General features: G+C 38.3%; 1 protein-coding gene across 4 annotated transcripts in view; it reads right to left on the bottom strand.

Annotated features, from left to right (window-relative positions):
- The window catches only part of MSRA (methionine sulfoxide reductase A), a 798,651-nt gene that overhangs the window by 526,106 nt on the left and 246,145 nt on the right, over window positions 1–26,400 (bottom strand). For 3 of the 4 annotated variants that reach the window (XM_023736743.1, XM_012557226.2, XM_023736745.1), the window contains exon 2: window positions 14,658–14,726. The exons of the other annotated variant lie outside the window; for it this stretch is intronic. In XM_023736743.1, coding sequence (XP_023592511.1) covers window positions 14,658–14,726 — 69 coding nt within the window. The remainder of the gene's footprint in view (window positions 1–14,657; window positions 14,727–26,400) is intronic. 4 annotated transcript variants of the gene reach the window in all.

The following is a 26,400-nucleotide window of genomic DNA, read 5'->3' as shown; positions in this document are numbered from 1 at the left end:
AAGCCTTAACAAGATGCAAAGCATCAAAATATTACAAAGCATCTTTTCTGACCATAAAGCCATAAAAGTAGAAATCAATAACAGAAAAAGCAAGGAAAAAAAATCAAACACATGGAAACTGAAGAACAACTTACTCTAAAACTACTTGGTTATAGAAGAAAATAAGGACGGAATAAAGCAATTCACAGAATGAAATGAGAATGAAAACACATTCTACCCAAACCTTTGGGACACAGAAAAAGTAGTGATAAGAGGTCAATTTATAGCAATAAATGCACACATCCAAAAAGAAGAAAGGGTCAAAATCAAACCATTAACCCTACAACTCGAACAAGTACAAGAGAGCAGCAAAAGAAGCCCTCAGGCATCAGAAGAAAGCAAACAATAAAAGTTAGAGCAGAATTAAATGAAATAGAAAATAGAAAAACAATTGAAAGAGTTAACAAGACCAAAAGCTGGTTCTTTGAAAAGATCAACAAAATCGATAAAGCACTGGCCAAACTGACGAAAGAAAAACAGGAGAGGAAGAAAATAACCCAAGTAAGAAATGAGATGGGCGATATCACAACAGACCCAACTAAAATTAAAAGAATTATAACAGACTACTATGAAAAACTGTACTCTAACAAATTTGAAAACCTAGAGGAAATGGACAAACTTCTAGAAACACAGTACCTACCTAAACTAACACAGAGCTAAAACAACCAAATAAACCTCTAAAAAGAGAAGAGATTGAAAAGGTAATTAAAAAATTCCCAACAAAAAAAAAAGCCCTGGCTCTGACGGCTTCACAGGAGAATTCTACCAAACTTTCAGAGAAGAGTTAACACTACTACTACTAAAGGTATTTCAGAGCATAGAAAAGAATGGAATACTCCCAAACTCATTCTATGAAGCCAGCATAACCCTGATACCAAAACCACACAAAGACACCTAAAAAAAAGATAATTATAGACCATTATCCCTCATGAACACTGACACAAAAATCCTCAACAGAATTCTAAAGCCAATAGAATTCAGCAACATATCAAAAAAATAATTCACCATGACCATGTGGGAGTCACATCAGGTATGCAGCGATGGTTCAACATTAGAAAAACAATCAGTATAATCCATCACATAAATAAAACAGAACACAAGAACCACATGATCTTATCAATTGATGCAGAAAAAGCATTTGACAAAGTCCAACACCACTCATGATAAAAACTCTCAGGAAAATAGAAGTAGAAGGGAAATTCCTCAGCATAATAAAGGGCATTTATAGAAAGCCAACAGCCAACACTATCCTAAATGGAGAGAGTCTGAAAGCATTCCCCTTGAGAATGGAAACCCGACAAGGATACACTTTATTACCACTCTTATTCAACATTGTGCTGGAGTTCCTAGCCAGAACAATGCTGGAGAGGTTGTGGAGAGACTGGAACACTTATACACTGCTGGTAGGAATGTAAAATGGTATAACCACTTTGGAAATTGATTTGGTGCTTCCTTATAAAACTAGAAATAGAAGTACCATACAATCCAGCAATCCCATTCCTTGAAATATATCCTAGAGAAATAAGAGCCGTCACACAAATAGATGTATGCACACTCATGTTCACTGTAGCACTGTTCACAATAGCAGAAAGATGGAAACAACCTAGGTGCCCATCAACACATTAATGGATAAACAAATTATGGTATATTCACAGAACCGAATACTACACAACTATAAAGAACAAGATGCATCTGTGAAACATCTCACAACATGGATGAATCGGCAAGGCATTATGCTGAGTGAAATTAGTCAGTCGCAAAAGGACATATATTGAGACCACTATTATAAGAACTCAAGAAAAAGTTTAAACACAGAAGAAAACACTCTTTTGATGGTTACGAGGGTGAGGAGGGAGGGAGAGTGGTATTCCCTAACTAGATAGTAGATAAGAATTATCTTAGGTGAAGAGAGGGACAACACACAATAAAGGGGAAGTCAGTACAACTGGACTAAACCAAAAGCTAAGAAGTTTACTGAATACAACCAAACGCTTAGAGGCAGGGGCGGGGGTCCAGGGACCATGGTTTCAGGGAACATCTAGGTCAACTGGAATAACAAAGTTTATTAAGAAAATGCTCTCCATCAGTTTTGGTGAATGGTGTCTGGAGTCTTAAAAGCAAGCGGGTGGTCATCTAAGATGCACCAATTGATCCCAACCCACTTGGAGCAAGGAGAATAAAGAACAACAAAGACACAAGGAAAATATTAAACCAAGAGACAGAAAGGGCCACATAAACCAGAGACTCCATCAGCCTGAGACCAGAAGAACTAGATGGTGCCTGGCTACCGCCCATGACCAGCCTGAAGGGAACACAACAGAGAATCCCTGACAGAGCAGGAGAAAAGTGGGGCACAAAACTCAAATTCTAGTAAAAAGATCAGACTTAATGGTCTGACTGAGACCGGAGGGACCCCGGAAGACATGTTCCCCGGACTCTCCATTAGCCAAGAACTAAAACCATTCCGGAAGCCAACTCTTCAGACAGATTAGACTGGACTATGGAACATAAAATGATACTCATGAAGAGAGTGCTTCTTAGCTCAAGTAGATACATGAGACTCAATCAGCAGCTCTCTCTGGAGACAAGATAAGAAGGCAAAAAGGGACAGGGGCTGGTTGAATGGACATGGGAAATCCTGGGTGGAAAGGAAGAGTGTGCTGTCACATTACAGGGAGAGCAATTAGGGTCACATAAAAATGTGTGTATAAATTTTTGTATGAGAAACTAACTTGAACTGTAAACTTTCATTTAAAGCACAATAAAAAAAACTTATGATACAATAGAGGAAGTATAGACTGACTAGAGATTTTATGATAGTAAGAAACTACCGTTTGTTAGGTAAGATAATGGCATGATTGTTTTCTAATAAAATTGTTCTTCTCTTTCAGAGATATATATCAAAACATTTATGGATGTTGAACAACTGCCTCCTTTGCCATGAGACCAGAAAAACTGGATGGTGCCCAGCTACCATTACTGAACATTTTGATCAAACCTTCTATAGAAGAATCCTGATCAAAAGGGTAGAAATGCAGAATACAATTTTAAACTCTCATGAAATTCAGGTTTTCTAGAGCCATGGATATTGGATGAACCCCCAAAACCATTGCCCTGAGATAATCTTTAAACCTTAAAACAAAAATATCCCCTGAAGTCTTCTTAAAACCAAATAGTTTAGCTTAACTAGTAAAGAATGTCTGCTTTGAGCATTGTGCACTTTTAAGAATGGGATCAAAATGACAACAGCAACTCGAAAGATTAAATGGGAAACTCAAGAGCCAGTGAGTTTATGTTAATCAGGGAGGAACAACTTAAAAAAGGAGGGTACAAAAGGTTGCACAACTCAAAGAATGTAATCAATGTCACTGAATCGTATGCGTAGAAATTGTTGAATTGGTATATGTTCTGCTGTATATATTCTCAATAACAACAAAAATAAATTTTAAAAATATTTACGGATAAAGTGATATCTGAAATTTTCTTCAAAATAATTTGGGGTAGGGGAGACGGAATGAACAGGAATATGGATGAAACACATGTAGCCATAACTGATAATTGATGAAGCTGTGTGTGGCTTCATTATACTCCTCTCCATTTTTATATATGTTTGAATTTTTTCATAAGAACTAAAAAGTAAATATTTTTAAAAATTCAACTGAGAGAAATAATAATGATAGAAAATTCCTTAAAAGATATCTAGTCCATCTACTGTTTCAGATACAATAAAACTAACTTCTGGACTAAGTTTGAGCCCATCAGAGAAGCACACTGGTGCACTGTAGGATTGCTTGTACTGAAATGTGTCCTGGTGGATGTCATGAGCCTAATGAGAAAATCAGTGTTACAATCCCACAAAACTCATGTTGCTAACTCTAAGGTGTTGTCAACAATACTACTTACTACATTACATTAGATGGCGTCCTCCTTATAAGTACACATGAGAGACATTTTTTTCTGGTTCTAGAATTAGGTATTTTTATGATTCCCCAAGCATTTAGATTTTCAGTATAATAAGAAAAAAAAAATTCATATAACTAACTGATTTCTCTTCACATTGCTGTTAGAAAACATACAGCCATATTTGTGGCCAATTTTTTATAAGTGTATAGTATTATAGCATGCACTCTGTATTTCATTTATCTCATTTTTATTTACTCTAATATTTACCTACCTAATGTATGTCATTATGCTGTGTCTTGTATATATTTTAAGTTCCCTTTAATCCATTTTATAACAAAGTCCAAGATAGTTGAGGAGAGTGAGTGCAAGAGAGAGAATATTCTGTTTTGTATTATCTACAACAAAGGGCATAGTATTTTTCTTAAAAATGCTGGTTGAGTTTAACTGAAGAATGAGTAACTTTTTTAGTTTTTGTTGTTCTTATATCCAAATTTCCCTTCTAAGAAAAAGTTAATTAACAGAGTAGTAAAAATATAATTAGTGTTTCTCCTGCAGATTCAATTTTATTTCCTCTATAAAAATTTAATTGCTGCCACATTTGTAAAATAATCTTTTTCATTTTTTAAACTAAAAAACAAAGAGGTAATCACTGTACACTAATGATAATAGTGCAGATTAGCCACAGCTGATCAACTCTACTTTCTGAGAGTCCCATACTAATACAAAAAGAAGCAACCAGTCTAGCTTAGACCAGTGGTGAGAGTGAATCTAATAGAAAGTTTAATAACAAGAGCTGGCCAGTATTATATCAGTTCTTAACTAACACTATTTGTTATCCTTCAAAATCCCTGAGTTAAAGAACTCATCAGGTATTATGAAGGAGAGATCATGGAAATAAAATGGAACTGATTAATGTTGTGGTCACTCTCGTGGGGACTTAGTCACAGTTAGCCTTGACTGGGGAGACCACTGGTGGCCTACCAGGGTGCACCCTCTCCGGCTGGCCCTGTGAGTACCACACTTTGTGTCAGACCCCAGGTACAATGACATGTTTATACATTCTCTCACGACATCGTAACAAAAACCCCATGAAGTTAATCTTCTTAACTCTCATTTTCAGATGAGGAATGAGGCTTGGAGAGGTAAGAAACTTGTCTAGGGTCACACATCAAGGTTTATGTGACTCCAAAGATCTCTGTGAATTCCAAATTATTTATGGACCTCTCCACAACTTTTTTCTGAGGGAGGACTGAGTTTCTGGTTCTGACTTGCATTGAGGTTGATGGATAAGTGACCTCTAAAGAAGTGATGTATTACTTTATTAAATATTATTTAATTTAGTCTTTTCTACAATGGGTTCAGTTCCATTCTTCAAGCACTGAGAATCTCTATCCATACTGTAGTTTCCATACCCAGTTGCTACAGAGTCGATTCCAACTAATAGTGAAGCCATGTGTATCAGAGTAAAACTGTGCTCCATTGGGTTTTCAGTGGCTGATTTTTCGGAACTGATCATTAGGACCTTTTTCTAAGGCACCTCTGGGTAGATTCGGACCACCAACCTTTCGGTTAGCAGCTGAGCACTTAACAATTTGCACTACCTAACTATATTTCCCCCTCACCTTCCCCACCCACAAACATTCTCTCTGATGCCATACCTATTCTTTTCTAGACTAGGGCCAGGACCATGATCCCAGGCAAAACCAAAAGGGATTTTTAACACAGGTTTTAAAAGGGCTCTTCCCCCTTCCCTATATTATCTGACCTCTCCATACTTCCTTGCCCCCCAGTCCTCCAAAAAATGAAAATTGAGATCATTAAACACATAAGAATGATACATAAAATAAAATGTGACTTAAAATGTCTCCAAATGACTAATAATTGTCCCTTAAAGGTGCTTTAAATTACCATGGGAGAAAGGCCTATTTTTGTATCTCCAAGTGCCTCACCATTTAAGAAGTTTGCACCAGTTAGCAGCCTGCTGTTCTTATAGTCTTGTGAATTTAGATTCTTTAGTTAATTATAAACACATTTCAAAGTCTTTCTTTCTGGCCTTTTTCCTGGAATGACTGCCACTCTGCAGCTCACAGAATGATCTTCAGTGGATTTTAGTCAAGGTTCAGAAAGAAATATGCCATACCAGGATTCGATTATTTACCAACATAATGTTGGATTCAAGCCAGTGAGACACCAATATATTTTCCTTTGAAGTCTGACATATTGCCTGCTGTTTTCAATGCTGTTTTCTTGGCTGGCAGACAAATAACTGTGGCTGTTTCAAAAATCACCTAAAATGCAAGTCAGCGGTAAATTTCTTGATTGATTGATCTTACAGTCACTGATCTCATGTTCCTTTGGGATGCCAAAAGTGAGACCCCCCCAGAGTGGGATGAACTTTGGGACCTTTGACAGTCACTGGATTGACAGAGTTATCAGTCCATCCACACAGCTTTTCAAGAAGGGTCCAGTGATTTCTTGGCACCTCAGCTATGAACAGAGATACGTCATGATATCATCAGCTCAGACTGGTTTTTGCTCCCTCTTGTTTTCACAGCCTTAAGAGAAATGCCATAGAAAACAAGTTTGGTAGGAGTCTGAGGTCACACTGCCATGATTGTCAGGCTATTGAGAGCCTAAAACCCCATGGCAACTCAAAAAATTCATTAAGGTACTTCTGCTGTTGTTGCTTGGTATCAGTTTCTGAACAGCAGAAATTCTCACTAGAGAATCTTACTCTCACCAAATAGCCTGAATGTGGGTTTCCAAATGATAGGATAAAAGAATTTAGAGAGAGTTAGAAGTAACTAAAAGGTTTAACATTCTGAAGCAAAGTAGATTCTCATTAATTGAGAGGAAAGAAATCTTAAAGGCCATTTAGTCCTATTGTCCAACTGGTTAGGAATGACCTTTCTATCTTTGAATACCTCTAGTGATGAGAAGTTCATTAGCCTACATCACTGAACAGCATTAGTACAATATCAACATCCCAAAGGTATAATCAGATTAATTCTCCATCTCATATAGAATTATATGAATCAAGTTTTATAAATATAAAGTCATTCAGAAAAAATATAATACACCTACTCCTCACTTATCGACTACTCGTTATCCAACATTCTGCATTTACATCAATAGTAAAAAATCTACTATCCAACTATCTTGTGCATTAACAACATATATCTGACAGTAATGAACACTGAGGTACAAGGCGAGAGTAATGCTGGTAGTGACGGTTAAGGTTACAGGTCAGCTTGGCTGGGCCATGATTCTCAGTGGTTTGGCAGCTATGTAATGATGTATTCATCCTGTTTTGTGATCTGATGTGATCATCTCCATTTTTGCATAACACCAATTTTCGCATCACAGTCTTTTCTTTGGAAGCTAACCATGTCGGCAAGTAAACAGTGAGTGTAATATTGATTGGGTAAAGATGCTACATTACATATAATTTAAGTCCACTGCATATTTTGGAGCCTTGGTGGCGCAGTGGTTAAGAGCTTGGCTGCTAACCAAAAGGTTGGCAGTTCAAATCCACCAGCCGCTTCTTGAAAACCCTATGGAGCAGTTCTACTTTGGCCTGTAGGGTCTCCAAAAGTGAGAATCAACTCAATGGCAACAGGTTACTTCATTTTACATATCTAAGATAATTATTTTTCAATTTCAGCTTTACTCAATGCATATTTATTATTCTTGGTTCAGAATTTTATAATATACACTCTCAATAGAGGGTAACATTATATTCCAGTTGCCTGAAAACTTCCAGGTTTACACGGCATTATTTCAGCATAATTTTTAATAGCACCCATTTCACTCTCAAAAGTGTAAAAGTGTGGATGATAAATTATGCAGTCAAGGACTGTACTTTTAAGTTTTTTGATATTATATTTCATTTTTAAAAAATGTACTAAAAATGTTCACAAATTAAGATCTGAATCTCCAGTCCCCTACCTCCCACCCTTTTCAATTAATATGCTTTAATTTTTTTAAATGATGAATCTTTCTGACTATGGAGTATTTTTAATACAGTGAACAGCTGCTCCATGCTTAAGAACCATCACCAGAGAGAGGCTAGAACCTATGCTTTCTGCACAGAGTGGCCCACTGCCAATAGGATATCACTTTCATTAAGAGATTGAGAGCCGCAGAGAGCCTTGCTAAGACAGGCACAGCATGTCAGCAAATGTAATGTGGATGTCCTCATACCTGAGAAAGCCTTCCTTCCACCTGGCCATATTTCTTTAATTTTTGTGTGCCTCACTTTCTCTGTTGATAAAAGAGCACAATAATGCCCACTCCACTTACCCTATTGTAAAGATTAAAGGGATGATATCTATATGGCACTCTTAGATACAAGGAACAAAGACATTAAGTAATTGCATAATGTTCAGTTCCACTTTTTCAGCTTGTGAGGAAAGAGATCCCACTGACTTGAAAAAAAGCATCATACACAGAGAGGAGAAGCTCACTAGGAGAACAGAACCTATTGCCTTCATTGTCATTGTCCTAAAGCATAGATGGCAGAAAGAGCAATAAAGAAGCTAAAGAACTGTGGCTGCATAAAAACAAAATACAACAAGGAAAAACTAACCAACTGGCTGCAAAAGAAAATCCAAAAAAATGAGGCTTTTAATTTAAAAAAAATCTGTGAAGACTGTATGCCAGAAACAGTTTTTAAGAAATCATCTATATAGTCCCTGATCACTTGAAATAATAACACATTCATGTATTTTTCACAAGGGAAGGTGTCCTTGTCCCTCACTCTATCCTTCCTTGCATTATTCATTCTAATCTAAAAGCCTGATGACAATGGTCACTTTCAGAGTGGATTAAATTTAAAAGTTCTTATTTAGGCATCAATCTGTAAGGTATATTCAAATTATTAAATAATAAATAGTGAAATTGAAATTGGTGATACTATTTTGGCATAAAGTATTAAGGCTTCCAAAGTTGAACAAGGAGTTTAGACAAATACTAAGTGCCATTGCTGCTTTGGATAACTTGCAGTCAAGTAGATGTAAGACATTGTCTTATACCTTAGTAAACCAAAAACCAAACCCGTTGCTGCCAAGTCGATTACAACTCACAGCAACCCTATAGGACAGAATAGAACTGCCCCCTATGGTTTCCAAGGAGCAGCTGGTAGACTGGAACTTCCAACCTTTTGGTTAGCAGCCTAGCTCTTAACTACTGCACTACCGGGGCTCTTATACATTAATGTTTGCTACTAAAATCAAATCACACGATAGAATTTTACAAGACCAGAGATTTCTTCATTGCAAATACCTTATTTCAACAACATAAATGGTGACAATACACATGGACCTCACCAGATGAAATACACAGGAATTAAATCGACACATCTATGGAGAGTGACAATGGAAAAGCTCAATATCATCAGTCAGAACAAGGCCAGGGGTCAACTGTGGAACAGACCATCAATTGCTCATATGCAAGTTCAAGTGAAGGTTGAAGAAAATTAGAGCAAGTCCAAGAGAGTCAAAAAAAGACCTTGAGTATATCCCACTGAATTTAGAGACCTTCTCAAGGAGAGATTTGACAAATTGAACACTAATGACCAGATAAGCTGTGGAATGACATCAAGAAGAAAACAAAAAGTCATTACAAAGCAGGAAAGAAAGAAAAGACCAAAATGGATGTCAGGAGAGACTCAGAAATGTGCCCTTGAACGTAGAGTAGCTAAAGTAAACAGGATAAACGATGAAGTAAAAGAGCTTAACAGCTTGACAGCTCAAGAATTATAATGAAATATGCAAAGATGTGGAGTTAGAAAACCAAAAGGGAAGAACATGCCCAGCACTTCTCAAGCTGAAAGAACTGAGGAAAAATTCAAGCCTCAAGTTGCAATATTGAAGGCTTCTATGGGGAAAATACTGAACGACGCAGGAAGCATCAACAAAACATGGAAGGAATACACAGAGTCACTGTCCCAGAAAGAATTAGTCGACATTCAACCAACCATTTCAGGAGGTAGCATATGATCAAGAATTGATGGTACTGAAGGATGAAGTCCAAGCTGCACTGAAGGCAATAATGAAATACAAGGCTCCAGGAATTGATGGAATATCAATTGAGATCTTGCAACAAACAGATGCAGTGATGGAGGTGATCACTTGTCTATGCCAAGAAATTTAGAAGACAGCTACCCGGCCAACCGACTGGAAGAAATCCCTATTTGTGCCCATTCCAAAGAAAGGTGACCCAACAGAATGCGGAAATTATCAAACAATATCATCAATATTACACACAAGTAAAATTTTCCTGAAGATCATTCAAAAGCAGTTGCAGCAATACAGCAACAGGGAACTGCCAGAAATTGAAGTCAGATTCAGAAGAGGATGTAGAACAAGGGATCCATTGCTGATGTCAGATGGATCTTGGCTGAAAGCAGAGAATACCAGAAAGATGTTTACCTGTGTTTTATTGACTATGCAAAGGCATTCGACTGTGTGGATTATAAAAAATTATGGATAACATTGAGAAGAATAAGAATTCTAAAACACTTAATTATGCTCATGCAGAACCTGTACACAGACCAAGAAGCAGTGGTTTGAACAGATCAAGGGGATACCGCGTGGTTTAAAGTCAGGAAAGGTGTGCATCAGGGTTGTATCCTTTCACCATACTTATTCAGTCTGTATGCTGAGCAAATAATCTGAGAAGCTGGACTACATGAAGAAGAACACAGCATCAGGACTGGAAGAAGACTCATTAACAACCTGCAATATGCAGATGATACAACCTTGCTTGCTGAAAGCGAGGAGGACTCAAAGTACTTACTGATGAAGATCAAAGACTACAGCCTTCAGTTTGGATTACAGCTTAACATAAAGAAAACAAAAACCCTCACAACTGGACCAAAAAGCAACTTCATGATAAATGGAGAAAAGATTGAAGTTGTGAAGGATTTCATTTTACTTGGATCCACAATCAATGCCCATGGAAACAGCAGCTAAGAAATCAAACGACATATTCCATTCGGCAAATCTTCTGCAAAAGACCTCTTTAAAGTGTTAAAAAGCAAAGACGTCACTTTGAGGACTAAGGTGCACCTGAACCAAGCCACAGTGTTTTAAATCGCCTCATACTCATGCGAAAGCTGGACAATGAATAAGGAAGACCAAAGAAGAATTGATGCCTTTGAAATTATGGTGTTGGAGATGAATATTGAATATACCATGGACTGCCAGAAGAACGAACATGTCTGTCTTGGAATAAATACAGCCAGAGTGCTCCTTAGAAGCAAGGACAACAAGACTTCTTCTCGCTTATTTTGGACATGTTATCAGGAGGGACCAGTCCCTGGAGAAGCACATAGTGTTTGGTAAGTAGAAGGTCAGTGAAAAATGGAACACCCTCAATGAGATGGATTGACAGAGTGGCTGCAACAATGGGCTCAAACATAATAAAGATTGTGAGGATGGCACAGGACCAGGCAGTGTTTCATTCTGTGGTACATAGGGTCGCTATGAGTCAGAACCAGCTTGAGGGCACCTAACAACAAGAACAACAACTAAAATCAAATAGGGAAAACTGTCAATAGTAGACGATGTCACTCCAAGCAGTATTTTTCCAGCAAAACTGCATGTCAAGAGTTCTTCAGAGCACTCTGGGAATGCATAGAAGTTTACAAATCAATTTGCTAAACTGGCTTGACTGGAAATCATGCTCTTTGTGAATGGATCCAAGGAGCCCTGGTGGTGCAGTGGTTAAGCACTCAGCTGCTAATGGAAAGGTGTGCTGTTCAAACCCACCAGCCTCTCTGCAGGAGATAGATGTAGCAGTCTGCTTTCATAAAGATTATAGCCTTAGAAACCCTATGGGGCAGTTCTGCTCTGTCCTATAGGGTTGCTATGAGTCAGAACCAGCTCAACAGCAATGGTATTTTTTAAACAGGTGCATGGATCCAGCGGAAAGGCATTTCTAAAATCTACCAGGCTCTCCAGGACTTATTCAACCAATGCTAAAAGAGAGTAGGGTAACATTGTGAAAAAAGCATGGACTTCAGGGTCGGTTAGACTTGGGTTCAAATTCTAGCTCTACCACCTCACTTGCTGTGTGACTTTAGGTAAGTTACATGACCTCTCTGAGAAGAGGATTACATAATACTATCAGCCTTACAAAGTACTGGGAGAATTAAAAGCCCACTATGTGTAAAAGGGCTAATCACCAAGCTTAATTTGCCTTTTTCAATAAAGCTACAAACAACCCAGAATGAAAGAAGCCCTCCCTAAAAACCATCTGCTGCCTCATTCCACTGTAGATCAGGTGGTCAAGTTATATAAAGCAAGTACAGTTTTGAAAACACTAATATAAAATACTTGTATATACTTAACCAAAATAGACACTTAATTTAATTTAAGCATCTAGAAGAGACAAACTGTAGATTCTTAGATGTCAGAAGATGATTCTATTTTACAATCAGCATAATTCTGTCATTAAAAGAGCCCTGGTGGCGCAATGGTTAAGCATTTGGCTGCTAATTGAAAGGTCAGTGGTTTGAACCCACCCAGCGACTCAGCATGAGAAAAGACCTGGCAATCTGCTCCTGTAAAGATTACAGCTAGGAAATCCTATGGGTAGTTCAACTCTGTCATATAGGGTTGCTATAGGTTGATATCAACTTCAAAGCACACAACAACAACATATATTCTTAACTTATGGAAATTATGCATATGATTTACCCCTTTTAAAACTACACATGGTGGTCATCTACAGTGGGCTTGCCAGAGGCTATTATTGCCAGATGAGCCTTTGGTCCTGAATATGTAAGAGGCAGAAACAAAAGACTCAGAGCTGGAAAGGTCTCAGAGCTTATGGCATCTATCTAGCCTTCTCATTCAACAGGTGAATAAGACTGAGGTTTAGAGACAGGAAGTTGCTTGCCCTAAGTCAAACAATGAGGTAATGGGTTAGGATTTTTAGTAAAGCAACTATAAACCTAACCTGTGAACAACAAAAAAAAAAAATCACCACAGAACTTTATTCACTGACGTTTCCAACTCTGTGGCCAAACAATGTCAGCAGCCTGTCTGGTAATGGGTCTAGTTTGACCTTCAGGAAGGAAGCTTTCCTCTAATATCACAACAGAGGGAAACCTGCTAAGATAGGTCAGCCTCATCTTATATTTCTCAGTATGACATAGAACATAGTTTCTAACATGTCTAGGGGTTGACAAATCTGAAAGACAAAACAAAATCATCAAAATAACCCTTTGAACCTTGAATATTTGACATTACTGCCCCATTGTAAGAGACACTGTCCTAGGCCTACAATTTGGGTAAAATGGTGTCATCTGAACATAATTCCTCACAGATGAGTTAACAAATCAAACATTTTAGCATGCTTTTAGGGGTGTCCATTATGTCTTTTTCCATAAAATCAAATTCTCCAATTAAATCTCTAACCATAATAATTCCTAATCATAGATCAATATATTTAAAAGGTAACCCATACAGTGGAAGATTCACAAACAACCAAGTAGAATTAGGTCCCTCTTGCATAACTCTCCAGCCGTTAAAGACTTCATTTTACTTGGATCCACAATCAACGCCCATGGAAGCAAGAAATCAAACGACGTATTACATTTGGGCAAATCTGCTACAAAAGATCTCTTTAAAGTGTTAAAAAGCGAAGATGTCATGTTAAGAACTAAAGTGTGCCTGACTCAAGCCATGGTGTTTTCAATCACTTCATATGCATGTGAAAGCTGGACGATCAATAAGGAAGACCAAAGAAGAATTGATGCCTTTGAATTATGGTGTTGGAGAAGAATACTGAATATTCCATGGACTGCCAGAAGAATGAACAAATCTGTCTTGGAAGAAGTACAGCCAGAATGCTCACTGGAAGAAAGGATGGTTAGACTTGCATCTCACATATTTTGGACATGTTGTCAGGAGGGACCAGTCCCTGGAGAAGGACATCATGCTTGGAAGAGTAGAGGGTCAGCGAAAAAGAGGAAGAGGCTCCAGGAGATGGATTAACAGTGGTTGTAACAATGGGTTCAAGCATAACAATGAATGTGAGGATGGTGCATGACTGGGCAGTGTTTCACTCTGTTGTACCTAGAGTTGCTATCAGTCAGACCCGACTTGAGGGCACCTAACAGCAACAACAACAAAATCAACATTGATTACTAATTCTGATTCCATCTCTAGGATTAAGGAAACACATATCCTGAATACATTAATCTAGTGACAGGGTTGTCCTGGGGTTCCTTTCCAGTTCAAGTACATATTAATGCTTCAAAGTAGTTTTGAATCAAAAGCCCTTACAGGAGACTACCATCAACACCAGAATAGGATGGAAGCTAGAGGAGTTTTGACAACTCAAAACTACTTGAATCTCAGTCTTTAACAAGGTCATATATCAATGTGGGAAAAAAAAAATCCTCCTAGTAGAGAAAAACTCAAACTCTAAGTTAGGTTAATTCACAGTATGGATGTAAGAAATATTAACACACAGTTTGATATTTAGGTTGTCAAAGTGAGAAAAGAAAGAATACTCAAGTCTATAGAATAAGCCTTTCTGATCCCAGAAATTACTAAGAACTCAATAGTTTTCTTGGCTGCAATGACTTGTAAATATCTAGAAGAGCCCAGATTTTGAAGCCCTGAGGACACTTGCTAAAACTAAGAAATTTGGCACTAGTCTTTGCATACAATTTGGGGTTTCTTTCAGAATTGATACCTTACCAAATAGAGCCATCTGTGTTCCCTCTGGGAAAGGTTCAACTGTTCTGTTGCCATTGACATGATGTTTGGCTAGAAAGAAAAAAGAAAGAAATACAAGTCTAAGTGTAAAGTTCTACACAGATACTAACACATGTCATTAAATGTGTCAAGGAACCTATTTGTCATTTTTAGCTATAAACAGCATCAAAGCTTGCCCTCTTCGGAGAGTTTCGACTATTTTGTTTTTAATCTCATAGTTAGAGAAAACCCTGGATAGAGATCATGTAGTTAAGGTGTACTTCATTTTATAAACGTGTGTGCCCAGGCTGAGCTTGTGCAGAGTAGTACAGCAGGTGGTAGCAGAGTTAGTCCAGCAGGAAAGCTCCTGACTCCCAGCCAGAGGGTTCCCACTGTGCCAGGCTGTCCCTTAGAAAACAGGGGAAACTCTAGTTCCGGGGTGAACTGGGGGTGGCTTCCCCCTGAAGACTCCTGACAATCAGAACATTGACCCAATCAGTATTTAAAGTGGGAAATAAACATAGTGGGACCAATTTTTCAAGAAACAGAATAGCAGAGCATATCATTCTACCACAATTCAAGCACTGTTCCCAGGGCCTAAGACACCAGCTCTCTCAAAGATAAGATGGATATTCCAGTTCTTCTTATTACTCTTCATCCCCCAGCCCCCTCAACCAATCATCCTTCCCACCCTGGTGCATTTCAAATACTTAGAAATAAAGTGACCAGATTACGCTTTTCCAGTATTAACATGTTCTCATAGCCCTAACACAGTGACCGTATAGAAAATATTTGAGTATATCCCATTTATGAGTAGTTTAATAATATCCTCAGTAATTTTTTAATGTGAGCATTTATGTAGGAAATACGTAAGAGAAGAACAGCTAAAACAATGTGACACTGCATCATTGAGCACATATATTTTGATTTGATAAGTTATATTAGATGTACTAAGCTCCAGCAAAGGGGTCAGCACTAAAGCTAGGATCAGGGACCTTGGGGTAAAATATGACGTAGGAGAAAAGGGATCTAGGGAGAAAGTCCTCAAGGAGAGTACAATTATTTTCAAGAAGTAAACATTTAAAAGCAAACAATACCAGAAATCTTATAATTAATTATGTGCCAAGTACTGGAATACAGACTACAGGTACTATAGGAGTTAGCAGAGGCAGAGTAAGTTGGGAAGTCAGAGTCAACAACATGGAGGAACTGAGAGTAGTGTAGAGTCTTAAAGGAGAGGTAGGGTTTGAAAAGGCAGAGAGTGAGGAAGCAACTTGAGTGAAGGCCAGGAGTAGAATATAACCATCACATCTTCCTGGGCCAGAGAAGAATCTGGTCTGAGTGTAGTAGAGGTGATATATTGAGAAGCAATGGCAATTAACAATGGATTGGTAGGCTGGCATCACACCATGGAAGGCCTTGAGAACCCTATTCAAACCGATAGGAACCCTAGGCAGTCTCCCAAACCACTGAAAGTCTTGTAAATCTGAAGGTTTTCAAGGTTCAATCTAGTTCAAACAATCCTTTGGTGAGTCTATCATTTCTGGAGTTCAGGGGCTTCCCTGGCTCCTAAGTAATTATGGCATTATCCTAAAAACAGAAAACTTAGGAAATGGGAAGGAGCCATTCCAGGGTTTAGAGTACAAGCTAGTAGTTTTAGTGGCCTGAAAGTGGTCTCTAGCCATTAATTGGCACAATTAGCAGATGTATGAAGGAAGGTCCCAGGCAGCCATGTGAACCTGTCAAGTGCACACTCAGATGGTTAGTACCGATGGTTACTAAATCCAAAGAAATGAGGCCCCATGTGGAGGTCACAGTTCTGTTCAATGGTTATAGAGATACCAAAAAAAACCAAACCCATTGCCAGCGAGTTGATGCCAACTCATAGCGACCCTACAGGACAGGTAGAACTGCCCCATAGGGTTTCCAAGAAGTGGCTTTCTTATCCAAAAGTAGAGAAATTCCTTCCTGGTATGGATTAAATTGCATCCCTCCAAAACGTGTGTCAGCTTGGCTAGGCCATGATTCCCAGTATTATGTGATTGCCCACCATTTTGTCACCTGATGTGATTTTCTTATGTGTTGTAAAACCTACCTCTATGATGTTAATAAGGCAGGATTACAGGTAGTTTGGAGCCCTGGTAGCACAATGGTTAAGAGCTCCGCTGCTAACCAAAAGGTCAGCAGTTTGAATTCACTAGTCCCTCCTTAGAAACCATATGGGGCAATTCTACTCTGTCCTACAGAGTTGCTATGAGTCGAATTGACTCATTGGCAATGAGTTTGGCTTGGTTATGTTAATGAGGCAGGACTCAATCTAAATATTAGGTTGTATCTTGAGTCAATCAATTTTGAGATATGAAAGAGAGAAGTGAGCAGAGAGACAGAGGGACCATGTACCACCAAAAATGAAGAAACAGGAGGGGACCGCATCCTTTGGACCTGGGGTCCCTAAGCTGAGAAACTCCTAGACTCAAGACAAGATTGATGACAAGGACCTTCCATGAGAGCAAACAGAGAGAGAAAACCTTCCCCTGAAGCTGGCACCCTGAATTTGGACTTCTAGTCTCCTAGACTGAGAGAATAAATTTCTCTTTATTAAAGCCATCCATTTGCAGTATTTCTGTTATAGCAGCACTAGATAACTAAGAATTTGGCACCAGGAGAGGGGGGTGCAGCTCTAACAGATACCTAAAATGTGGAAGCAGTTTTGAAACTGTGAATGGGTAGGGACTGGAAGAGTTTTAAAGTGCCTAATAGTAAAAGCCTAGATTGCCTTGAAGAGACTGTTACTGGAATTATGGACATCAAAGACAATTCTGGTGAGGACTCAGAAGGAAGTGAAGAGAGCTGTTACACTGGAGATGGCACAGACAGTGAGAAGCAGCAGCAGAGAAACAGCAGCAGCGGAACAAGGAGACCAGCACAGGACAGTGCTGGAGCCGAACCATGGAGCGAGAGAGCTGAATGCCTTTGTGCAGGTGGCTTCCTGCCAGAGGGGGGTGCCTCTGGGCACTTATTGATGGAGCTAGGCTTGCCAACCCATGGAGCAAGAGTGCTGAGTGCCTTCCAGCTGAGGTTTACTGGTAGAGTAGGGTGCCTCCAGGCACTTATCAGTAGAGTTAAAGAGCTTTGAAACACTTACCCAAGCAGGGCAGAAGACAGGCCGGCCCAAGGGCTCAAGGGGCCAAGGAGGCCAAGGAACCAGGAAGCAGAAGCTGAAGAGACAAGGAACACAGGAAGCAAAGCTGTCTCAGTACCAAAGGGTAGGGCCACAACTCCTGGGGTCTCAAAGGGTGGAGCCATGGCCTCTGGGGTTTCAAAGGGTTGGGCCACAGCCTCATAGGTTTCAAAGAATCAGATCTTCACCAACTCAGTTCTGGAGTGTGGGGCTGCCTTTCATGAGTGCCAGTGGGATAGGGCCAGAACTGATGCCCAGAGCTGAGGGGGTGGGGCTGCCATGCCCAACGGGCTGAAGAACTGGGCCTGCTGGGACCAAAGGATGGAGTTGCTACTCTGGTGGACTATGAGAATAGGGCCACCCAAATGCATGGGAGCAGAGTTGCTGTTCTACTGGGCCTGGAAACCAGAGCTGAAGCCCAGGGCTGAGGGGCCCCCACCCAGAATCTGGAGAGTTGGCCAATACTCAGAGTCTGGAGGGCACAGCCATTGCCTAAATGGTCTCAGAGAACAGAGGATTACTTTCAAGCCTGGAAAGTGAACGTAATGTGTTCTGCTGACTTGCTTGTACCTGTTATTGCTTCTTTCCTTCCAATTTCTCCTGTTTGTAATGGAAATGTCTCCCTTGTTCCTGTTCCACCATTGTACTTTGGAAGCAGAAGAACTTGTATTCTAGATTTCACAGATGAAGAGGAATTTTTGGATTTTGGACTTGGAGTTGAATTAAGACTTCTGCTATGATATGATTGGGTGAATGTGTTTTACACGTGGCAAGGACATGAATTTTGGGGGCCAAAGGGTGGAATGTTATGGATTGTGTCTCCCAAAAATGTGTATCAACTTGGCTAGGCCATGATTCCCAGTATTGTGTGATTGTCCACTATTTTGTCATCTGATGTGATTATCCTATGTGTTGTAAATCCTACCTCTATAAAGTTAATGAAGCAGACTTAGAAGCAGTTATGTTAATGAGGCTAGACTCAATCTAAAGATTAGGTTGTTATCTCGAAAAATCGAGTCAATCAAATTTGAGATATAAAAGAGAGAAGTGAGCAAAGAGACAGAGGGACCACCTACCACCAAAGATGAAGAACCAGAAAGGGAAGGCGTCCTTTGGACCTGAGGTCCCTGTGCTGAGAAACTCCTAGAACCAAGGGAAGATTGATGACAAGGACCTTCCACCAGAGCAAAGACAGAAAGAAAGCCTTCCCCTGAAGCTAGCATCCTGAATTCAGACTTCTAGTCTCCTGGACTGTGAAAGAATAAATTTCTCTTTGTTAAAGTCATCCACTTGTGGTATTTCTGTTATAGAAGCACCATATAACTAAGACACTTCCAAAACTATAATTCATGATTTTATAGAATGGAATATTATGCAACATATTTCAAATACAGCATTTGAGAGATATATGAAAACATGGAAAGATATTTGGGATAATGGTAAGTAAAAAAAAATCTGATTATATATTGCTTGTAGATTATAATTACAACTAATTAAATATGAATGATTATGGAAAAAGACTGGCAAAGAAATATGCAAAAATTAAAATAACTAGGGAGTCCCTGAGTGGTGCAAACACTCACCTGCTAATCAAGAGGTTAGCAGTTCTAGTTCATCCAAGGGCAGCTCGGAAGAAAAGCCTGGTGATTTACTTCAGCCATTTGAAACCCTATGGAGTACAGTTCTACTTCGACACACATGGGGTTGCCATGAGTTGGTGTGCACTTGACAGCAAACAGTTATTGGTTGGTAATCTTGTAGATTGTTTTGAGAATTAAATGAGTTAATATATGTAAATCATTTAGAACAGTGCCTGGCAGACAGCAAACGCTACGTTAACCATTAAGCTATTACTACTACGTATGCATTTTATTTTTCACAAAATCTAAGACAGAAAATGGCAAACATATGGCACGCATTTGCCTCTCCTCCACTTCCATAACCATGGCAGACATCACTAATAAGCCACAGCATACTTTCATGATGACATCAAATGTGATTACAAAATCCTTTCTCAGTATAACATTCCACAAAATCTTTGATCATTTAGAGATGGCATGAAATCATTTTGCCATTCTTGGTATAAGTTAAACAGACATGGTACAAAGAAAGAAACCATTTTCCTTATTATTTCTACATGATCAATTCCAATAAAAACCCTTTGAAAATCTCCAAAACTTTATTTATAGCTTTAGGGATAAAAAACTGGGGGGAGAATTTAGCGCTACTTTCAATTTCCTGCAACTAGCAATGGCATTTCTATTCCTTGGAAACCAAAGGGGAGCTTCTGAGGCATTGTTCAGTTGAAACTCTCTTAAGGCAAATTATTTGGAGGTCAAAAAACCAGAAGTCCTATTCTTTAAACACATAAACACTTTTAAAACACTTATTTAAAAAATAAGATTTAGGGGAAGGGAAGGGCTAACCTGGTAACTTAACCAGCGTGTGTGTGTGTGTGTGTGTGTGTGTGTGTGTGTGTGTATGTGGGTGCACGTTTTAGGTGAAAGTTTACAGTGCTAATTACTTTCTTATTAAAAAATTTATACACAAATTATTTTTTGGCATTGGCTGCAACCCCCACAATGTGTCAGAACTCCTCTCCCCCCCACCCCGCCGCCTTTCCCTTTACACCTCAGGTGTATAGTAGGTTCTGAGATCAGGGAGTGTGAGGCCTCCTACTTCTTCAGTAATGCTTTCCTTATCCAAAGCCTCCATCCTTTTCATGTAAAGTTGATTAGTTTTTCCATGCTGTTGGTATTTGGATCAGTATTGCCTTGTATCTGTAGACTGCTTTGGGTAGGACTGACATTTTCACAATATTCAGTCTACCTATCCATGATCATGGTACGTTTTTCCATTTTGTAGGTCTCTTTTGGTTTCTTTATGTTTATTTTGTTTTGTTTTTAACTTTTCTTTCTTTATTGTACTTTAGATGCAAGTTTACAAAACAAACTAGCTTCTCATTAAATAGTACATATATTGCTTTATGACATTGGTTAACAACCCCAGGACATGTCAGTACTCTCCCTTCTCAACCTTGGGTTCCCTATTACCAGATTTTCTGTCTACTCCTGTCTTCTAGTCATTGCGCCTGGGCTGGTTTCCCCCTTTAGTCTCGTTTTCTACCATTGAACTAATATTTGGCTAAAAGGTGAACCTCTGGAGTGACTTAATTACTGAGTTAAAAGGGTGTCCGGGGCCATACTCTCGGGTCTCTCCAGTCTCTGTCAGGCCAGTAAGTCTGGAATTTTTTTTTTTTTTTTTTTTTTTTTTGAGTTAGAATTTTGTTCTACATTTTTCTCCACCTCTATCCAGGACCCTCTGTTGTGATCCCTGTCAGAGCAGTCAGTGGTGGTAGCCAGGCACCATCTAATTGTACTGGAATCAGTCTGGTGGAGGCCGTGGTAGTTGTGGTCTATTAGTCCTTTGGACTAATCTTTCCCTTGCATCTTTAGTTTTCTTTATTTTCCCTTGCTCCTGAAGGGGTGAGACCAGTGGAGTATCTTAGATAGCCACTCACAAGCTTTTAAGACCCCAGATGCTACTCACCAAAGTAGAATGTAGAACTTTTTTTTATAAACGATGTTATGCCAATTGACCTAGATGTTCCTTGAGATCATGTCCCCACAGCCCTCAGACCAGTAATTTGGTCCGTAAGGAGTTTGGATTTGTCCATGGAGCTTCCATAACCTTACCCGAACCAGTTGTTCTGGCTTCCTCAGTATTGTGTACAGTCTTACTCTTCACCAAAGTTACCAGTTATCTATTGTCTATTTAGTGTTTTTCCACATCCACCCCTCCTCTTTCTCATAACCATCAAAGATTGTTTCTTTTCCTGTGTAAAACTTTTCATGAGTTTTTACAGTAGTGCTGTTATACAATATTTGTCCTTTTGTGATTAACTTATTTTACTCAGCATAATGCCCTCCAGATTCATCCAGGTTGTGAAATGCTTCCCAGATTCATCATTGTTCTTCATCGTTGCATAGTATTCCATTGCGTGTATGTACCATAGTTTGTTTATCCATTCATCTGTTGATGGGCTTCTAGGTTGTTTCCGTATTTTAGCTATCGTGAGTAATGCTGCAATGAACATGGGTGTGCATATGTCTATTCGTGTGACAGCTCTTATTTCTCTAGAATATATTCCTAGGAGTGAGATTGCTGGATCATATGGTATTTCAATTTCTAGCTTTCTATGGAAGTGCCACATCATTTTCCAAAATGGTTGTACCATTTTGCATTCCCACTAGCAGTGCATAAGAATTCCAATCACCCCACAGCCTCTCCAACATTTGTTATTTTCTGTTTTTTTGATTCATGCCAGTAATGTCAGGGTGAGATGGTATCTCATTGTGGTTTTGATTTGTATTTCTCTAATGGCTAATGATCGTGAGCATTTCCTCATGTGTCTGTTAGCCACTTGAATGTCTTCTTTGGTGAAGTGTCTGTTCACTTCCTTTGCCCGTTTTTTAATTGGATTTTTTTTTTTTTTGTAGAGATGTTGGATTTTATTGCAGATTTTAGAGATTAGAACTTTGTCAAATTTGTAATAGTCAAATTTTTTTCCCAGTCTGTAGGTTTTCTTTTTACTCTTTTAGTGAAGTCTTTTGATGAGCTTAAGTGTTTAATTTTTAGAAGATACCAGTTATCTAGCTTATCTTTTGCAGTTTCTATGTTGTTAGTTATGGTATATATCCTGTTAATGCTGTGTATTAGGGTCTCTAACGTTGATCCTATTGTTTCTCTATGATCTTTATAGTTTTTGGTTTTATATTTAGGTCTTCGATCTATTTTGAATTAGTTTTTGTACATGGTGTGAGGTATGGGCCTTGTTTCATTTTTTTGCAGATGGACATCCAATTTTGCCAACACCATTTCTTAAAAAGACTCTCTTTTCCCCATATGATGGACTTTGGGCCCTTGTTGAGGATCAGGTGGCCGTAGGTGGATGGATTTACATCTGAGTCATCGATTCTGTTCCATTGAACAATGTATCTGTCCTTGTACCACTACCAGGCTGTTTTCAGCACCACAGTTGTATAGTGGATTCTGACGTCAGGTAGTGTGAGTCCTCCTACTTTATTCTTCTGCTTCAATAATTCCTTACTTATCCAGTGCCTCTTCCCTTTCCATACAAACTTAATGATTAGTTTTTCCATCTCTTTAAAGAAGGTTGTTCGTGTTTGGATTGGAATTTCATTGTATTTGTAGATTCCTTTGGGTAGAATTGACATTTTCACAATGTTGAGTCCACCTATTCATGAGCGTGGTATGTTTTTCCATTTATGTAGATTTCTTTTTTTTTCTTGCAGTAGGGTTTTGTAGTTTTCTTTGTATAGGTCTTTTACATCCCAGTTAGATTGATTCCTTACTATTTTATTTTTTTAGGGGCTATTATAAATGATATTGTTTTCCCGATTTCCTTTTCATCATTTTCTTTATAGGAATCCAATTGATTTTTGTATATTTACCTTGTATCCTGCTACTCTGCTGAATCGTTACTAGTTCCAGTAGTTTTCTCACGGAGTCTTTTGGGTTTTCTATATATAGTATCGTATCATCTGCAAATAGAGACAGTTTTACTTCTTCATTACCAATTTGGATGCCCTTTATTCCTTTTTCTGGCCCTAGTGCTCTAGCTAGGACTTCCAGAACAATGTTAAATAGGAGTGTTGATAAAGGACATCCTTGTCTTGTTCCTGTTCTCAAGGGGAATGTTTTCAGCCTCTCTCCTTTAAGAATAATGTTGGCTGTTGGTTTTGTTTAGATACTCTCTATTATGTTGAGGAATTTCCCTACTATACCTATTTTATTTAGAGTTTTTATCAGGAATGGGTGTTGGGCTTTGTCAAATACCTTTTCTGTGTCAATTGAGATGATCATGTGATTCTTTTCTTTATGTGGTGGATTAGCTGATTGATTTTCTAATGTTGAACCATCCTTGCATACCTGGTATGAATCCTACTTGGTCGTGGTGTATTATTTTTTTGATATGATGCTGAATTCTACTGGCTAGAATTTTGTTAAAAATTTTTGCATCTATATTAATGAGAGATATTGGTTTGTAATTTTCTTTCTTGTTGTGTCTTTCCCTGGGTTTAGTACTGGGGTTATGCTGTCTTCATAGAATGAGTTTGGAAGCATCCCTTCCTTTTCTATGTTCTGAAATAGTTTGAGTAGTACTGGTGTAAGCTCTTCTCTGAATGTTTGGTAGAATTCTCCAGTGAAACTATCTGGGCCAAGGCTTTTTTTGTTGGAAGTTTTTTTTATTACCTTTTCAATCTCTTTTCTTGTTATGGCTCTGTTCAGATTTTCAACATCAATTTGTGATAGTTTCAGTAGGTAGTGTGTTTCTAGAAATTTGTCCATTTCCTCTAGGTTTTCAAATTTGTTGGAGTATAGTTTTTCATAATACTCTGTTATGGTCCTTTTTATTTCAGTTGGGTCTGTTGCAATGTCCTCCATTTCATTTCTTATTTGGGTTATTTGTGTCTCTCCTGTTTTTCTTTTATCAGGTTGGCTAGTGGTCTGTTGATTTTGTTGATCCTTTCAAAGAACCAACTTTTGGTTTTATTGATTTTTTTTTTTCTATCCTCTATCTCATTTATTTCTGCTCTGATCTTTATTATTTCCTTTCTTCTCGTGGCTGAAGGCTTCTTTGCTGTTCTCTTTCTCTTTGTTCATGTTGTGTAGCTAATGTTTTGATTTTGTCCCTTTCTTCCTTTTTGATGTGTGCATCTATTGCTATAAATTGACCTCTGATCACTGCTTTTGCTGTGTCCCAAAGGTTTTGGTATGATGTGTTTTCATTCTCATTTGATTCTAGGAATTTTTTTGATTCCATCTCTGATTTCTTCTATTACCCAGTGGTTTTTAAGCAGGGTGCTATTTAGTTTCCATGTAACTGATTTTTTTTTCCCTTGCTCTTCCTGTTGTTAATATCTACTTTGATGGTGGTGTGATGAGAGCAGATACTTTGTATTATCTCCATGTTTTGGATTTTGTTGTGAGTTGTTTTGTAGCCTAATATGTGGTCTATTCTGGAGAATGTTCCATGTGCATTGGAAAAGAATGTGTAAACTGCAGCTGTTGCGTGGAGTGTTCTATATATGTCTATGAGGTCAAGTTGGCTGATTGTGTCCTTTAGATGTTCTGTATTTTTGTCGAGTTTCTTTCTAGATGTTCTATCCTTTACTGAGAGTGATGTGTTGAAGTCTCCTACTATTACTGTGAAACTATCTATTTCTTTTTTCAATGCTGTTAATGTTTGTTTTATGTATTTAGGAGCCCTGTCATTGGGTGCATAGATGTTTATTATGGTTATGTCTTCATGACGGATCGTCCCTTTAATCATGATATAGTGCCCTTCTTTGTCTTTTATGGTGTATTCTCTTTTAAAGTCTATTTTATCTGAGATTAGTATTGCCACCCCTGCTCTTATTTGGTGGCTGTTTTCTTGATATATATTTTTTCCATTCCTTGATTTTTAATAAACTTACGTCTTTGTTTCTAAGGTGTGTCTCATCTAGACAGCATACTGATGGATCCTGTTTTTTAATCCATTCTGCCACTCTCTGTCTCTTTATGGGTGCATTAGGCCATTTATGTTCAGTGTAATTATTGATAGGTGTGAGTTTATTGTTGTCATTTTGTAGTGCTCTTTTTTGTGGATCTCATGATTTCTTTGTTCCTCTTACTCTCCTGTGTTGAATTCCTTTTATTTGTGGATTTTTTTTTCATTTCTTTTGTTTTCATAGATTTTGTATTTACTGAGACTTTATGTTTTTCTTCTTTATTTTGATAAGTAGGTTTGTTAACTTCCTTTGTGGTTACCTTGAAATTTACTTCTATCTTCCTATGTTTGAACCAGTCTATTATTACTTGATATCTCCTTGCCTTCATCTCCATTAGAAAGTTCTATACCTACACCATTTATTCCCTCTTTTATTGTTCTGATGTTGATGTCATTTGCAGATTAACCTCTCTGGTTCCCTGCTGTAATTCTTTTGGTTTTGAATAGTCCTTGAGAGTTCATTTCCTAGGTTTGTATCTGACTGGTGTGATCTTGCATCCTAGATTCAGGCTGTCATCTGATGATGTTTTTCTCAAACCAAAGGATGCCCCTCAATAATTCTTGTAAGTTTTATTTGGTTTTTACATATTCCTTTAATTTGTTTGTATGGAAATGTCCTAATTTCATCATCATATTTGAGAGTTTTGCAGGATATATTATTGTTTTGGGCAATTTTTTTTCTTTCAAGTTTTTATGTATGTCATCACACTGCCTTCTTACCTGTATGGTTTCTCCCGAGTAATAAAAGCTTAGTCTTATTATTTTCCCTCTGTATGTGACTTTTCATTTTTCTTGAGCTGCTCTCAGGATTCTTTCCTTGTCTTTGGATTTAGCGAGTGTGATTACAATATGCCGTGGTGACTTTCTTTTGGGGTCTATCCTATACGGGGTTCGTTGAGCTTCTGGGATGGCCAGCTTTTCATCTTTCATGATATTAGGAAGTTTTCTGTCAGCATTTCTTCAACGATCATATCTGTGTTTTACATTTT

Source organism: Trichechus manatus, unplaced genomic scaffold (genome assembly GCF_000243295.1).
Source record: "Trichechus manatus latirostris isolate Lorelei unplaced genomic scaffold, TriManLat1.0 scaffold00091, whole genome shotgun sequence".
In the NCBI taxonomy this organism is placed as follows: Eukaryota; Metazoa; Chordata; class Mammalia; order Sirenia; family Trichechidae; genus Trichechus; species Trichechus manatus.
This window is presented reverse-complemented; position numbering and strand designations above follow the sequence as displayed.